Consider the following 18,647-nt stretch of genomic DNA (forward strand, 5'->3'; position numbering starts at 1 on the left):
ATTGACATGCTCCTCATACGTTGAAACTACTGAACTAGCACAACCGACAATTCTGTTGTCAGGAATAAAGACTGGCTTGACTGCAGGGCTAATGAATAAACCCCAATTATAATAAACCTCAACTTTGATTCCTAGACCAACTGTGAACAAAACTTTGATTCCTGGACTAACTTTAAACAAAACTCAAAGCCTTGGATCAACTGTGAGAGTTTGAGGATAATGAGATCATTGAGTGATCAGTCATGAAGGATTGTCTGATGTCTGTTCGCTTTAGCGACCTGCCTGGGATGGTTTGCATTCATTATTAACAAGCTGCCCCGTGTATATCATTTTCTGCAGTGTATATGCGTGAGGTGAGAGACAATCAGCCCGTGCGAGACGAAATCAGCATATAAAATCGGAAGCCTTCTTCACTTTGATCAAAGTTTCATTAAGGTGATGCTCGATTCAATCGTTCTGCATCAAACCCAGATGTCAGGAGAGAAATGATCTGAGTGCAGGGCATTCTGGAAAGCCCTAGAGTGCTCTAGAGAAGAGGCAAAGACCCTGAAGCTGAATGAATCTCCATTTCATTGCTGGCATCAGTCTAATGCGGACACAGTAGGCCTAGACGGTGCCGTTTCTGCAGGTGGTTGTGTATTGATGTAGTAGTGCAGTAATATTAACGTTTCGATGTAGTTCAGTAATATTAATGTAGTGGTTTGGTTTATTATCATAGATCCTGAGTTTTGGTGCAGTACCAGTGCTGCAGAGTTTTAGCTCTGTGTTATTCTGCTGGGGCAGAGGTTGTCAATCTTGTCGTGGGGGATCCCCGGAGATACAGATGAGTTTGTGATGTGTGTGATTTTATTAAAATTATATTTTAAACCGTAATTTTAGCTTAATTTTTACATTTTACACCTTTTATGATTTTATGATACCAATTTCATATTGGTAGATTAAACCTATATATTATATATGCAGCTTCTCTTGAGCTTAAAATATCATGTAAAATAGGCTACGTATAACTATGTATTCAGAAGTGTATGAAGACATTACATAATGAAGCGCTATGTTTTATTACCTTAAAATGAGATATTACTATCTACATACACTGCGGGAAAATAAAGTATCAATAAAAACAAAACTGACAAAATAATAAAACAGATAAGCACAGTCACAAAAGACCTCTATGAAGTTTTGGTTTTTCTGGTGCCAACAGGTTATATGGATCAAGGTCACCTGCCTATTCGAACAAACAGGCCCCTCCCAACGGCTCTCATATGGGAGAGCTATTTGTGGAAGACTGTCATTAGAATGAACATCGCTTCTGGCTATCCTTTCCTCTCTCGCTCATTCTCGCTCTCCCTCTCTAATGTTCTGTGGACAGTAATCACAGCTGTTTCAGGGACAAAGGTTAACTAAGGTCTCAAGGCAAGTTCACGCACTTGTATTACTCATTTATTAGTTACAGCTTATGTTTTTAATCGCATCTCCAAACATGCGCACACACACACACTACACATTTGATATAAAACATTTGACCACAGGATGGCCCAAGCAGCTTTTAGTTCCGATTGAAACTGAACTGCATCTCCCTGCGGCACATGGATAAAGGACAGACATTTTTTAGGACAGCACTGTTGTGAAAATGTACATCAAAACTCGGTTTAGGCTGATCCAAACTGAGATAAAGTGCAAACTAGTCACTGCTGCAGTGGGAGCACAAGGACTTCTGGGTTTGAATTTGCCAGCCTAGATCAAGTGTTAAATAAATGAAGATTAAATAAAATGCTAAAGCCATAGGAAATCTTGCCCTTGGCAAAGCTGTGGCCCTGTTAATCCACCCAAACCTTGGAATGCATTAATTTCTCATCAGCATACATTAACTCCATGACTGCATGTGCAACGCATCGCTGGGTGTAGAAGTTGACATCTCTTGGACACGAACGCACACACGTACACACGTACACACACGTACACGCACACAGAGACACACACACGCGCGCGCACACACACACACACACACACACACACGCACACACACGCACACAAACACACTCTCACACACACACACTCAAAACTTATAAACACTCAAAACATTTAAACTGAACTATGTAGCCTCCTAAGATACATTGTTTTACTTAAATTCTAAAATAGCAGCACATATATTAACAGAATGGAATGAATCATATCAGGAAACCCCAGCATACAGTGAATTGCACCCGGCAGAATTTGGCCACAGTGAAATTCCAATATGGTGGAAATTAATCATAGCTTAGACTTGAATAAAAAGTAACGCCTCACGCTGCCCCTCTCCGTCGAAGCACTACGGTGTATGCCACATAACTGAGATGTCGTTCATGTTTTCGCTTCTTCCCTACAGGAGATGACAAATTTATGAAAACGCTCTGTAGGGCAGTTTGTCTGGTAAGGGCTACTGTAGAAACAACATGGTGAATTTCATGTTAGGGCACTCACGGTGAATATAGATAGAAAAAGCTCATTCTAAGGTAATAAAACATAATGGTTCATTATGCGAGGTCTTTATAGACCACCAAGACATAGTTATGAATATTACATTGCACTTCGGTAAATAGATCATCCTAAATATTACACACAGCACCTTTGTATAGTTGATAATAAATACTTAATTAATTTACCAAGTATTTGTATTATAATTTTTTTACTCATAGTACAGTGTCACTAAATCCCAAGAACATGCTAACAGTGAACTCCTTTAAAATGAAAAGTGAGTCAAGTGCAATACGCGAAGCTCAGTTTGGGTGATGAATGTTCCTGCCTACTTTTAAAAAAAAGTTCCTGAAAGATTCTTTATCGGGCTGTAAGAACTTTTAACATAAACAGAATCTTTCTGCCTGACAAAAGGTTCTTTGTAGTGGAAAAAAGCTCTACAGGGTATGAATAGGTAATAAAGAAATGGTTGCTGACTGAAAGGTCCTTTGAGGAGCCAACATTTTTTTTAAATCTTTTAAAGAAACTTTTCGCACCATAACTTTGTGTAAAAAATCCAAATCAGTCATTTATGAGCTTTTATGATCGTAAGGATGAATGCTTCACAAACAGACAACATGCAGTGAGGCAGCTCTGTGAAATAAAGCTATAGTGTGTCACAATAGTGACCTTGTTGATTTTCTCTGCAATCAAACTAATCTCTAAAAAATCCATTCATATTATTACCATAGCAATATAACCGAGAGGCCCATGGTGATTTAACAGATAATTACACCCAAACTAAATAACCTTCAGAGAGAGTGAGAGAGATAGAGATGTCTGGAGGAGAGCAGAGAGCGATAGAGTGATAGATGGAGAGACGCAGGGCATGTAACCCTGCTGGGAACTCATTCAGAGTCTAGACTCAATCTTTTGACAGCATGCTACCATTAAACCGGTGACAGGTCATCCCTTCATTCCCCCAAGGGATGAGAAAGGCTTAATTCAACATTAAGGCTGTTTGTTTGAGGTGTTATTTTGTATGGAGACAGAAAGGGATTGTGAAAGGGCGCTATTATTCAGCACACGGAAACAAACATGTTTAATAACCTTATTCATCAGGCAAGAAAAAAAGGAACATGGATATCAGCAGGAAAACATACAGACCCATAAAATACTGGTGGCAGGACAAAAGACCTTTATTTCAAAAGAAGAGCTAATGCAGATTGAAGGAGAAAAAAGCTTTAGGTTTTGGTCTTTCTACTTTTGATTTAGTCTTTTATTCCAGAATTGGCGCAGGAACATTAGTGCCAGTAACAATGATGTACCATGGTAGTATTCTTTGATCATAGAGTGCATGAATAAGACAACCGATCAATTATCATCATCTGATACCTTTGTAAGGGAATCTCCGCTCACCACTACTCATGAATCTTCTTACATTTTTATATTTCTGATCCCTTAATACTATTCTCAGGACCAATATTATTCCTCTTTGTTTAAACAGAAGATGGAAAATGGTGTAAGTTTACAACACAGATGAGGTTTAAAATCCACTGACCTGAACTTTCTGAGCCCGCCGTTTATCAGCTCTCTGGTTCTGATGGTAAATACGGCTGAAGTTTGAAACAATTACTGGAACAGGCAGAGCGATGACCAGCACCCCACTAAGAGAACAGATGGAGCCAAATACCTTCCCCGCTATGGTCTTAGGGACCATGTCTCCATACCTGCAGAGAAAGCGAAGAAAATTGATAGATTTGTCACTGAAATATGCAAATCCTGTTTTCATAACACTTGTTTCACAACCCAGGAGCAATAATAAAACCAGACACAGACATGTGGTATCACACCTGCACAAATCTAACTCCTCATAACAAGTACATTGATTATTACATTTACACTAATACTAAATCACAACCTCGTACTAAACATAGATTTTTGGTTTAGTGAAAATTGGCAAGTCTACGCGGCGAATGAAACAAATAAAGGAGCATACGTGTTATTTTTTCATTAGGGGTGCCAGACTTCAAATGCAACAAATGATAATTGAAGCAGAAGGTGAAAGTGACACATTTGTTTGTATATCCATTCGTTTAAAAACTATTTGTCTGAAATCTATCTGAAAGAAAGTCTTTTGTTTAGTAAGTTGTTTGTTTGGAAAGTGTTTTATTTGGAAAGCTGTTTGTGTGCAGTCATTTGTTAACCAATTTGTTTATAAGATTAGTCCCGAACCCATTTGCTTGCGTAATAAGTCTTTGTCTAGAGAGTTGAGTACAGCCAGCTTTAAGGTCTTTAAAACATTACAGAATAGGTCCAATATTATTAGCGTGCTGTGAAAAAACAGCAGCAAAACCCAACAGAGAAGGAAAAAAGCATTCAAGTTGCTTGAATTAGAACATGTGAATCGCTCAATCCAATGCCCTGACTATTTTATGGATGTAAAATATGATTCAATACAATTATGAAAAATGAAAATACCATTACACACACCACAGTAGGTCTTCCTTAGCCTGTGAGATGGTTTTCGGTCTGAATTCAGGCGGAATTAAAAACGTAAAAGGGAGTAAAAACGTTTTTATTTGAAGATAAGAAAGTGGCTGAAATGTCTTTTCTAACAAATTGGACGGTTCAAGGTGGCTTTAGGAGAAGGAAGACATTTGTTTTAAAAACGCTATAGTCTAAAGTAATTGGATGCTGATAGAAAACAACCACAGAGTGAGAATCAGACAGAAGCACCAGGAGGACGAGAAAAAGCTGAAATTTAACCACAAAGGCAGATAATGTGTGTTTTTATGTGACATGCATACACATATACAGATGTTAAGAACTATTACAGTTTTCTTTTGCTAATCCAAGTCTATTTAGTGACTGCCAAAGAGGATTTAATTAACAATGGATAATCCTGTTCCTTCATTAAATTATTTTGTGCTAGAGACGAACAATTCAATCCAACACAATCAGAAAACACAGAGGAAGCAGAGGATTTGTAAAGAGACCCTAAAGTCGGAATTTAAATATCTCGAATTACCAAAATGACTCATTAGGAAGGATTGCTTTTGTGAGACAGGTTCGACCTTACTTTTAGTAAACCACAGTGGCATAAAACACTGCAGCGTCGCCAACATCAGAGACACGAACAGGTTAATCACTTTAAAGAGATGACGGATTCTTCAAAGAACACTAATGGAAAGGAACGTTTTTATTATTCATCAATCTGTGGCTTAGCTATTTGTCTTATTTTTGGAGTCTCATTCAACACTCTTCGAAACTCATTCAGGAGTTGATGTGGGTGGCGATTGAAGACGACTTTTGCCTAGTCCTGTGGGAATATATCAGAGAGATCTTGCATTGTTTTATGTAATCTAAACTAATTTACACTTTACAACACAATATACACGTCAGAGCAATACACAATACAATCTGGGACACAAAGCTAAGAGATGATAAATAGTCTTTTGGTACACACAAAAAGACAGAACTGAATACCCCGCAGGACGTGGGGCTTAACAGCTCTCACTGATGGAAGTACAGGCCAAAAAAAGCTCCCTCTGGACTGAACACGGGATTATGTCTTATTTCTGAACGGCTCTGTGTGTTTAGGAGTAAATTCTGCTTTCTCATTTTCATCTAACTGTGATCTATGAGGATCATGATGTCTGTATATATTGTTTTGTACTTTTCTTAATTATAACGAAGTGTAATTCAGTCGGACTAATCCAAACAAGCCAAAATCAAACCAGCTGGGCAGAAGAACTGTCCATAAACAGTGTGCTCAGAGAACTCAATCATTGAGAGATTTCTCAAGTCAAATGAGAAAACTGGTTACAGGCCTGAGTACTTTTGCAAAGCACCGTGTGCGTGTTTGAACATTCTCTTAGATATGAATCATAAAAGAATATAAGAACAACGTGTGTGTGTGGATCGCGTTCAAGTTGACTATGTCTCCTGCCATACAGGCACCACACACACACAAACACACATGGAGGGAGGTTTCTATACATTAAGAGGGTCAAACTGTACATTCTAACCTTCTATCATTCTGCATTTGAGCTTCATTAAGCAAATCAAATAAGCTTCGTTTAGCATGTTTAATAATACATTTCCATTGAAGAGGCCGCAGTGTAGATGGATCAGACTTTGACCATTTCCACAATAACACAAAAACCTGTATAGACACACACAGAACACAAACACATTAGCTTTTAGAGGTCCTGATAAAAGCAGTATAAAAGATTTAATGGTGTTTGTAATCAAGGGTTTGGTCCTTCACACAGTCCTTTGCATTTAAAATGGACGAATCAAACGATAAGATCATCTGATTAAAATTATTCATGCAGATTTTCTGCTCACACAATAAAACAATAATTCACACTAAGCATTTTTTTGGTTTGCCTTTTCATCTTTTCCAACCCTCATGTGTATCAACATCATAAGAATGATTCCACATCTGCATATCTGTTAATGTATTCCACACCTTCATGAACATGCATCTGCTTGAAAAGTTTTCTTTATAGAGTCGATGAGGAACTTATCCGTTGGGCTTTTTCTATTAAAATTCAGATCATAGCTCCAAGGTGTTGTTTGCATTGTTTGTTTGTGTCAAAGGTCAATATTTGGCTGTTGGCATGGTCCATGGTGGTATCTTTTGGCCTTTCATGTCATCGCAATAGTCGCTTAGGACTTGGGGCAGGATGTCACATGACATTTAACCAACAGCTCATTGACTGTATCCGGAACTGAGTGCTTATAAGATGGCAGCATGCAGGTCACGTACTTCCACGAGGGTCCGCACTAGTCCAGCGACTGCCATTTAGATAAATAGCTTTCTCCAGTTATCTGTTTTCTCCTCCTTGATCTGTGCGTGTGTGTGGATTCAAGTCTTTAAGATGCAAGAGTCAGCTTAAGCACAATTAAACACTCGGGTGAAGGAGAGTGTACACGTTACTGATAAGGGAGCTGCATCCACATTATTCATGGTACTGGACTGAGACCAAAGATTACAGTATGAGATTTGGAGTAACGAGAGTGATAAAAGAAAAAAGGTGAAAGGAATGCAGAAATACATACAGTTATGTTGTGCATGTGGAGAACGAGTCAAAGATTTAGTCCACAATCCAGTCAAACAATGGCATTTCTCAAGAGAACCCGTCTGATGCAGAACCCTCTGTTTTACAGTCTACAAAAACAAAAGCCCTTTTTCCAAGATCTGTTTCAGCTGTCGTAAAGAGAAGTATCATGGCGTTGAGTTCTCCTTAACGCACACGGTCACATACAATCTCTTTCACGCATGAAGACGGCTTCATTTGCTTTCATCGCTCTGTGACTCTGCTGCGGCAGTAATGAGGAAAGGGATGTCGTTAGCATGGAGAGCGTGTCATTAGCCCTTTAGCGCTGCGGGCCTGCAGACTTGCAGTTAGCGCTCGCTACATTACAGCCTGACTGCTGTTACACAACATACGCTCTCCCAAACTCTCATCCCACTCACATTTAAAGCTCTGCCTCTATCCCATCCTCCTCATTCCTTTCTTACCCGCTTCCCACCCCCTCGCATTTCAGATTCACCTCCCACGGAGCTGGTGCGACCTGCTTGGAGCCATCATTCCAATATTCCGACATTCACAAGCTCGGTGTTGTCTGAAACAACAATTAAAAGAAAGATTTTCTAATTTCATTCACCAGCGAATCTGCTGTTATGAGCACAGAAGGATTGAAGTGAAATAAACATGGAATTTAAACCACCAATCACCTCTATGAGAAGAAAAACTTTTCATGGTTGTTTTTTCATAGCTCCGCATAAGAAAGAAAAATCACAGATAAGATTTCTTTAAAAACAAACAATTATTTCAATGAGACGTCAATGAGATTAATGGAGAGCACGGGGAAACTTAAGTCTTATGTGTCTCAGATATTTCTCCTGGGAAAAAGAGATCTCAACAATGTCACAAACTGAGAACAGAAAACAAAAGTCAATATTAATGAATATTCTCATCAAATTTACCCAAATTAGGATAATTACTTTAGTATTTTAACAATTGTTCTGTTTTTATTTTTCATTCACTATTTTAGGAGAAATATCTGACAAAATGAAACACAACTGAATTTCCCAAGGTATAATACTAATTTAAACATTTTTAATATCATTTTCCTTTGGGTCAGGAGATCTGTTGTAGTTACTGTATGTTTTGTTTTATGTATTAACCTAGTGCCATGTGTTTATTTAGACATTTTTTATTAACATAGATTATCCAGAGTAGTTCATTTTGTTTTGGATACATTTATTATTTGTAAAATGTTCAAAACAGTCACAATTCTGCAATTAGGTTATAAAGAAACCTTTTGATTACAGACTTAAGTATTTTTCCCAAACTGAGTACATTTTATGACACTGTTGAGATCTCATCTGAAGTTCTAGTTAAGACACATACTGTATGTGAGATGTATGGGTCTTCCTCAGGACTTACTTTTATGCAAACATTTGCATTTAATCTCCATTTAATCCAATTAAGGTTTAGAAGTCATGATGGCTTTTTCCCACAGGCATGTTTTTTGAATATTTGAAGTTTGAGCACAGCTTTCTCAGCCTATATTTCTCAGGACCTAGAGAACATAAAATCCTAAACAAAATCTGGAAAGTGTCCGTTTCTGGGGCGATTGGCTTTATTTCAGAGTAACATATATACATACTCAAAAATTTGGTTTCAGCCACAAACATTCCAAAAGGATTCATCAACTCATGACTTCCACCGCCTGCTTAAGTTTTGAAGTTTAAAAAAGTAGGTTGCTGAGGAAACTAGGCCACTCCTTCTCCAGCATCCTTCAGATGTGATATTACTCCCTTCTTCTTCCTCAGCTGACGAGACGTACCATCCCAATTCTATTTTACCACATTACACAAACACACACATTAACACCCTCAATCGAATCCAGATGTGATTTCTTGTGAGATGAAGAACCTCTGAGGTTAAGGATGTGAAACGTCCGGTGAAACAATAAAGTTTTTTACACCTGTACGTATTAGGGATGGGTACAACAGCCTGATTGCCTGGAAGTGACATGAAATTATTTTGAAAACATGAATTGTGCAAGTTGACTTTCTTAAATCAAACCATCATATACAAAACCTAAAATTCAGTAACAATAATACATAAAATAAATAAAAAGTGTAAAATCACATTTCTGTCTTCTCTCCTGTGAAACAGCACCTGTGTCTTATCAAATGAGGTTGCGTCACAGTCCCGATCTTCAGTATCATGACTAATTTATCCGTCCTCTTTTCACTAAATAATGCTGGCCTGTGAACCCACGTCGCTTCGTTCCGACTACAGATCAGTTTCACGTGTATCTATCCGTAAAGTGATACACCGGCCAGTTCATGGTGCAGAGCAAGCTAATATCCTGGTGCACACGTTTTCAGGCCAATCAGAACGGAGATACGGGTTAACGCTGGAACCATCGGAGCAATGTATAGCACTAATTGATCTTTGACCCGGGTAGGAGCCCAGAATCGGCTGGTGATCGAATTTACTGATCGTCTTTTAATGAAACCACAGACTGTCATTGATCCTAATCAAAGCAGGTTCAGTTACTGATACAGATATGCAGTTGGAGCGTTCGTGCACCTGATGCTTTTCATTGTTCAACAACAGATTTCAACAGCCTTAAACTGGCACGTAATTGGTGATGACAGACATCCGTCATCTGCCAGCGTTTTATCAGCGGTCAGTCAGATTGCACTTATTCAGAGCATCGTTACCCATTTAAGACATTGTGCACCTTCATGCATATTTAAAAAAACTGGCAGGTTCAATGGAACCAACACCAGGTCTCAATGACATGATCCAAAATCCACTCTGGCCACTGAATCGAACGTGCCAGAGGGGGAAACATTTTACTATTGCGGTTCTCCTGAGAGATCATTGGGGCCTTTTCTGAACAACAGCAGTCAAAGCAATGCAAGCTCAATGAACATGAATAAACCAGATCTGCATTTCCCAGACATGTTCAGAAATCTCAGGGGTGAAGTGAAAGTCAAGGCCAAGTCTAATGCTGTTGTCACACTAAACGCTAATCCAGCGATTTGCACAGATAAATGACATACAAAGTCAATGCAAAAATGCGTGACCTGAATGACTCGAATTGGGAGTCACAAGTTGAAAAGTGTCAACTTGAGCGAGATTTTTGCATTGAAACACCTCCGTACATCTGCAAATATTGTACTACAATATTATATTATTAAAAATAATATTTTTTATATTATTATATATAATTTAATATATTAATTTAATTTGATTAAATTAAATTTTCAATGTATATTATTTTCATTCATCCTATTTCATAAGACCATTTTATTTTTAATAAAATGGTTTGTGAGTTTACAGGTGTTAAAGATTCATTCCAGTTTAGGTTTCAGGCTTTTGATGTATAAATGAAATGCGGATTTAGTGTCACATAAACACTGACAATTGACACACCGTGTTTGTACAACTATGCCCACAACTCTACCAGAATTATTGCAATAAAGCAATTCAATTGACAACTACTATTATGAGCTATGCTGTTGGTAAAACATTCTGATAACGGTAATATATTAGAAAAGTTGAATCTCAAATTTCTCTGTATAAGGTTAGAATGTAATCTACAGGTGGCAGGTCAGGCTAAATTAAAGATGCATGTGATGTTTGCCATTTTGGAACTTCCACCAGAGTTAGCCACTGAAATATTACAGAGACAGACGTGTTATACACCTTGTTCAGTGTTCTCTGTCAGGTAATATGGATATTTACAATAATAGCTCAGTAGTTAGGAGATTCAAAAGTTACCAGGCTGAATGTTCGAGGAATATCAATAAGGAACTTCAGAAAGACGAGGTGCCTCTTAGTGGTGTACTGCAAGATACATATCCCACTTACAGCCTCTCAATGTGACATGATCCATTTGGTGAATTTGAATATGCAAATTTTTAACAATGCAATTAGTTGCCAAGGTGACAGAAAAAAACTGAAGAAAGACTGCTGTGTTATGCGGCAGTATATTAGAGACATTTGTCTTTTCTGTCTGATCTTATCTCTGCTTAAGACATCAACAGTGACGGAAATGGGGGCAGAGGGCATTCTCTGTCTCCTGTTGTCCTTAAAGACCATTTCTTCTGACATGTGGAATCATGACTTCAGTGGTCTCCAACACTGGGAACAATCAATAATTGTCTCCATGGTGAAACAGCGGGGATCTCAGCTGAAACCCTTTTATTCATCTTAATACTGCTACAGTCATCTGTAATCAATGACGTTTCATTTCATCCACTCATTCTTACTCTGATGTGTGCGTCTGTGTCCGCAGGCGCACGTCTATATGTCTAGGTGTGCATATACTGTATGTGTGTGGCGCATTTAAGGTAGTCGAAAGGTACAGCAGATGCCTCTTTAATGGATTCCCATCGATCGAAACGGAAAACGCTCAAGCTTCACTACACGCTGGCACCTTGATGTCTTTTATCTGTCTCTTGGACCTTTCTCGTTTTTATCTAAGTCTATCTTTCTTTCAGCTCACCTTCAGCCATCCATCTTTCTCTCTTCACCTACTTTTTCAGCTCTTCAACAGAGGAAGAGTGTCTGTCTGTTTTGTGTCTCTTTTATATTCTTTATTGTCTACATCGGGTAGATGTCGTTCTAGAAGAAGCTGTGGCTGTCTTAACAAATGCTGGGATTTATATAAAACAAACTTGTGCATGCATTTATCAATTGATCATTGATCATGTCTCTGTATTGGTGTCAGCATTTACAGTAAGTACTCAAATAAGTACAAAATACATTTTTAACTGAATTAAACAGTCAGGATTAAAATGAAGTTTGCAAGTTTACATGTAGAATGGCTTTGAAAAGGTATTTGTTTTGACTTGTCATACAAAGTGGAATAACAACTTACTGAAAAATCACTTTTAAAGTGTCTCTCTGTGAATTTTAGTGGTAGTTCCTAACTATGGCCCTGTTCCATAAAGTTTGATAAGAAAAATGTCTTATGTAAGATAAATGTCTTAATAAAATATCTTGCCTGATTTGTTTGTTTGAATTACACTCATTTTTGATAAATCCTTGTTCTATTATTCATTTAAAAGAAAGTCATACATTTTGTAATAGTTTTGTGTCCAAATACATTTTGAAATTGAACTGAAATTTAAGTATATGTTCAAGTAGCCTATAGTATAGTAAATCATAGGTGAAAAAAGTACACTAAGTTTATACTTTTTATATACTAAAAATAATCTTAAGAACAAGTGTACTCAACTGTACTATTTTGAGACTCCAAAATGTACTTTTAACATACTGTACAACAACATTTTTAAGTATTTTTTTTTTTAGCACATTTGAGTTCATATTCATGGTGTCTCAAAATACCACAGTTGAGTACACGTAGATGTTCTTAAGGTTATAAAGTAGTAATAAAGACAAATTTATAGTTTATTAAGTACAAAATTTGTGTGCGACAATAGAGCACTTTAAGTGTCGTTTTTTCACCTGGATACTATACTATGGCTTACTCTTGTAGTACACACAACTACTTTGAAAAGTACATAGTGTATATTTCTGGCATGTATAACATGTTGCATAAAAAAGGAAGCTCTACTAATACTGTAGCACACTTGACTTAACTTCTTTTTTTTGTTTTAACTAACAGCAAGTGTCTTATTCACTGTTCAGCTAATCTGTATGGCAAACACGACTCTGCCCAGTGTAGTTATATAATGGTCTGGGTCAACCCACGTTTCTTTCTTCTGATCTAATAGTATAGTGTGTGGAAGCAACTTTATGCTGGACTTATGGTCCATTATGGTTGACTGCTCTGTGAGAAAGCTTGCAGTAATGCAGTCATTTTACCTCTGGTTTGCTTGGGTGCCCCATGAATAATTTATTAACTCAACTCTGAAGTGACAGTGGGAACCCAATTAAAACCCGCTGCTCACGCCAATAACCAACAACCAAACAATTTCATACACGAGGCCCCTGATAGACGAGTCCAGGCAGATGAAGGGAAATGTGTGTTCACCCTTTACAGACAGACCAGGACCGATTCCTTTTCCAGGCTTGAAAGGTAATCGATTCGAAAAGAGTCTCTGAAACACACACACATATACGCACGCACGCACGCACGCACGCACGGACATACACATCTCTATTTTTCCCCTCTCTGACCTCAATTCATTGATGTCCCTGTCTGTGATCTATATAGGTAGAGACAGAAAGAGGGAGAGACTAAAGAGATGAAGACAGCAAGAAAGAGAAAGCACGAATGTGCCTTTTAATAATGCAACAAAGACCAAGCACAGCTGGGGGTATGGGGGCCATAGCAGGATCAGAGCCCCAGTGAGGAGACACTCTCCGGTTTGGAAGACCTGTGTCTGTGTATCCTCCCTGTTGAAAAACTAATGTGTTGGTTCTGTGATACAGATGTATTTGTGTTGAGTCAACTGTAAACTTAAATGTTTAGTGTCCCTAACGTTGTGGTGACTGCAACACACATTTGTTTTTTAGATCATCTCAATTCATTTTTATGTGTGCTATTTCCACACCTTTCGGACCCAAAATGCAACAAAGGCTGACTCACCCCTTTACACGCACGCACGCACGCACACACACACACACACACACACACACACACACACACACACACACACACATAACAGTAACATAGTCAATAACACATTCTAATTACTGACAAGCTAAGCCATGACGAAAGGACAAACTATATCGCTGGTAAACACACAAATATAGCCGACCTGTCTGTAGGTGTTCAGAGGACAGGTCTGTAATTAAAGAGCTTCAGTGTGCAAGTGTGAGCAACTTCCTGTCAAAACATTTCAACATCACAGCATGAAACTTAACAGAGTGAACGTGTGCGTTTATGTACGTTCCTGCGTCCACATGTCTTTTATCTCTGTCCTGTTTGGACTGCTCTGAACTGCATTCCGACAGGTGTCAGTCTCTCTCTCTCTCTCTCTCTCTCTCTCTCTCTCTTCTCTCTCTGTCTTTATATTGCATGTCCATAGAAAGGGCAATAAGCTGTAAATTATGTTCATCTGAAAGGGAACTCATATATTGCTATACATTATATACAGTGGCAAAAAAATGCAGAGACCACTTCATAAACTTCAAATTTTGTATTTGTATTTATTTTCAGAAACTTTTTACAGGACCAACCGATTAACATAACAAAAATATAATCGCTGTCCTTCCAAAAAAAGTCATTTTGTAAACAATTAAACACCGTGTTGTGAAAGTTGACAAGCACTTTTTTATTCTATTTATTGGTTAGATATTTGCAAAACCCAGTGACAAACACAATATTGATGTGAGTTGATATGATGGAATAAGTCTGATTTCCTCTACAACTTTTATGCATCTTTGCATTCGATCTTTCACGTTGCTGTTGGGTGTCATTCCTGAGATTTGTTTGTGTTGAAATTCAACAAAAAATGGATTTCCACAATGTATGCAGAAATGCCCATTTAAGGCTAAAATGGAATGGTCTCTTCAGTTTTTTGCACAGCTAAATAAACAAGAGTACACACATATAAATTGTACTTTAAACAGTCAACCCACACAGTAGCCGTAATATAGTTTAACTAGGCCACCTGTGATTGTGGAGCCTTACATCTTTAGTATTTAAATAAAGTCACTGTAATGTTTCCCCCAGTGGTAATAAGCCTCATTTTTATGTATATCAGGCTTACACTGTATAATACGTTGCACCTTATTCACAATAATCCATACTTTTTTGCGCTAATAGCTATATAAAGCACGTGGTAAATGGTATTTTGTTATAAATTGCACAGTTTCTAGCAATCATGGCTGTATAATTGATTTAATAACGATCAAATAATGGAGACAGTTATTACTCTAGCATATATCTAGACAGGAATTACACGACCAGGAGGGATGCAAACTATGTCAGACTGTAGTTTCCAGATCTTCTACAACCAAACACTAAGATCAGGTCTACAAAAGAGGAAACTGCTTTGTGCAAAAAGCACTCAGCACCATTTTTGAGGCCATTACTTCATTTGGTTAATTTCTTTAACGAATAGCATGGGCAAATAAACAATAAACAATCTCCACTTTACTAGGTTGCAGTCAGGCAAAAAAACAAACCTTATTTTATAGTAAAGTAAGAAGAAAAGACAAGTCAAGCAACACTTCCTGCACATTCACTGTATGTCAAGAGGTTGGAAATCCAGTGACAAGGAGTCAATATGAGCAGCTGTAAATAACTTTGCCATTTCCCCCGCCCGTCTGTCCGTCTCCTGATTTCTCTCTCTTTCTTCCCTCAACCTTCTTTAGAGAGCTATTAAAATTCAGGACATAGAGGAGAATGTTTTTGTGAAATGAAACTGAAGGTAAAACTAGCAGCTCTTATGGTTGATGAGACCCAGGTGAGGTCTAAAGCACTATTAGGATTCTGCTCTTTTATGGAAAAATGACAGAATGTGTGTCAAAATCCACACTACTTTGCTATCTGACATGTTCCTTTCAGATTCAGCTTGAAAATTCAAGTCTTTAAGAAAATGATCATAAGTTGGAGATGTAAAGTGCTAACCATTTCTTTTGTCTTGAAAAACAAACAGCTTTACTCTTGCGCTCAGGTTTTTAATCCGTTTTAATCCTTTTTTAGATTTAGTGAGCATCTGCTTCCAGGTGATATATTTCTATGAAACTATTTCAATCGGCTCAGGATAGATGAGTGCTGACATTTAACCAAAATGTTTTGGCTAATTCAGTCAAGGGCTTTAGAGAGCCCAGACTGTACTGGCGGTGGACCAGATTGGAACAGAACCGCAGTGCTGGGAACATTAAGAAAATCTGATTGAAACCGGCCCCTATTAACCTTGAGGACAGACAGACAGCAAATCTGAAGGAGAGCAGTGGAATCTTATTTTTTGGATTTTCTTAAACTCTTTCTGCTGACCACCAATGAATTATGGGTAAAAGCTGTTATACTGGATATGAACAATCCTCGCTTCACTACAGAATTTGCGTCGATATATATGTTAGCTGCTGAAGTGTTTACTTTCTGAAATCCCCACAAATTTTTTTGAAAGGACATGATGTGGGTGACTAAAAATCGATATATTCTTGATATATTCTCCTCTGTCTTGTCAGTTTATGGTGTGCGGACTCAAGAGCACTTCGACAGACACTGGCGTTCTGACTGACAACCCAGAAGCGCAACTCTGTTTTTAGAAGCAGACGCACGTATATAAGCTGATCTTCGCAAAATATGATTTTGATATTGAGGAACACTTTAACTTTTTTGCCAAACTGTACAAACTGAATGCGAATGGGGCGAAGTGCTGACAAGACCATAGACTGACAAGACAGAGCAGAATATATCGATGAAAGTATAACAATGTCTTTTGTTCTTTTCTAGGCCTTGACAATACTTTAACCATGATGTCTATGAGGAGGCCGAGAAATCTCTCGGATGTCACCTAAAATATCTTTATCTGTGTTCCGAAGATGCCAGGAGGTCTTAAAACTTTTTGAACGTGAGTAAATAATTTTATTATTTTTTAATATGTATAATAGTTTTTCTACCGAATGACATAAATATAAAGAAAGCTAGGTTGCATGGTGTCATTATGAAAATTTCTGAAAAGACACCAAACAGCATTTGAAGGTCTAGTGTGTGATTGACAAAAACGCAATATCATTTACATAACGATGTCTTCAGAGGTGTATAAAGACCTTACATAATTAAGCATTAATTACCTTAGAATGAGCTATTTCTATCTACATACACCGCAGGTCCACTTGCATAAAATTCACCATGTTTGTACAGTAGCCCTCAATGCTCTACAGAGCGTGTTTTGTAAATATGTTATCTCCTCTGGCAAAGATGTGAAAATGTAATGATATCTTTGGGCATTTTCCAAATGGAAGTGAGCATCCCTACGTCCTACTCTCTTCAAAGGGCTGAGCCCTTGAAACGACCTCTTTGAAGGGTGTAGGGCATTACTGTCTCTCGTGTATACGTTTGGAACTACCTTCACAAAGGGAATTGACTGGACAAATGTTACCTTGACAACGCAGCACATGCACTCTTTCTACTTTATAGTAAAGAAAGCATTTCACGAATGTGGTTTCATTATTACTTTATAACGCTTATCAATTTCTTAGCTTCAAAACAGTTTAATGCCTTATCAGCCATGCCTGGTGTTCGCTAAAATAATACATGCTGTATTATTGCATAAATAACATATAATAGAAACATTTTAAACGGCATAGTCAGGCTGTCACAAGACATGCTTAACCGTATTCCAGAGCACAATAAAAAATATTCATGCCTACTATACACATACTTATGTCTACATAGCAATATCAGATCCGTATTTGACATTGAAAAACGGCAAGTTTCAGTAACTATTAACGTTCAAAAGTAAGAAGATATGAGAAGTTTTGGAAAAAATGCTCCTAATAAACTGATAAACAGAGTAATAGAGAGTTTTGTAAGGGTTAAAGAGATGATGTACTGTGTCCAGTTTCTTTTAAATGCAATTGCCACTATTACCTGCTATTATTGCTCTCAGTATTCTAACCTATTCGTTCTCTGTTTACTTCTTTCCGTCTGTCCCTCTCATGCATTTTACATGAAAGTAAAGTAACCGCTGTTTGAGTTTCAGCCCTTTCATCTCTGTTAGACTGGACAGACTTTTCCTCTGTGACTATTTAATTCATCTATTTATTTTCTCTCTCAATTTGGCTTTAACAGTAATGCAGGACATATGCTTATTTTTTACCACTTTTACCACTATTACAGTATATGTCTGTCTGCAATTATGTCCTCAATAACCCAACATATTATAACATATGAGCTTTTTTTTACCCGTTTTGGAGTGTGTGTTTAGGTGGAGAGCAGACAAATCTTGTGATCTGAAATAAATCCCAATCAGTTAAAAACTGCCCAAAATTCACATACGTATATATTCATATGCATCATGTTTACGCTTTCATCCAGATTCATTACAGTTAAAACATTTGCACAGACAGACATCTATGCGACAATTTTGATTCTTCTTTGCAATAGTTGTTTTGAGTTGCAATTATTGATTCTTGTTAATAAAATGTCAGATGTAATGAAAGGAAATTTAGTCATATTTTCTAAATTTGGATTTATAGCCCAAGAATGTCTTGGCTTCACACTCTTAATGGTGAATAGATAAT

General features: G+C 37.6%; 1 protein-coding gene across 2 annotated transcripts in view; it reads right to left on the reverse strand.

Annotated features, from left to right (window-relative positions):
* Positions 1–18,647, reverse strand: part of kcnd3 (potassium voltage-gated channel, Shal-related subfamily, member 3) — a 68,092-nt gene that overhangs the window by 12,239 nt on the left and 37,206 nt on the right. For both annotated transcript variants that reach the window (XM_079467173.1, XM_079467172.1), the window contains exon 3: positions 3,995–4,163. In XM_079467173.1, the coding sequence (XP_079323299.1) occupies positions 3,995–4,163 (169 nt within the window). The remainder of the gene's footprint in view (positions 1–3,994; positions 4,164–18,647) is intronic.

This window comes from Barbatula barbatula (assembly GCF_947034865.1).
Source record: "Barbatula barbatula genome assembly, chromosome: 11".
NCBI classification, from domain to species: domain Eukaryota; kingdom Metazoa; phylum Chordata; class Actinopteri; order Cypriniformes; family Nemacheilidae; genus Barbatula; species Barbatula barbatula.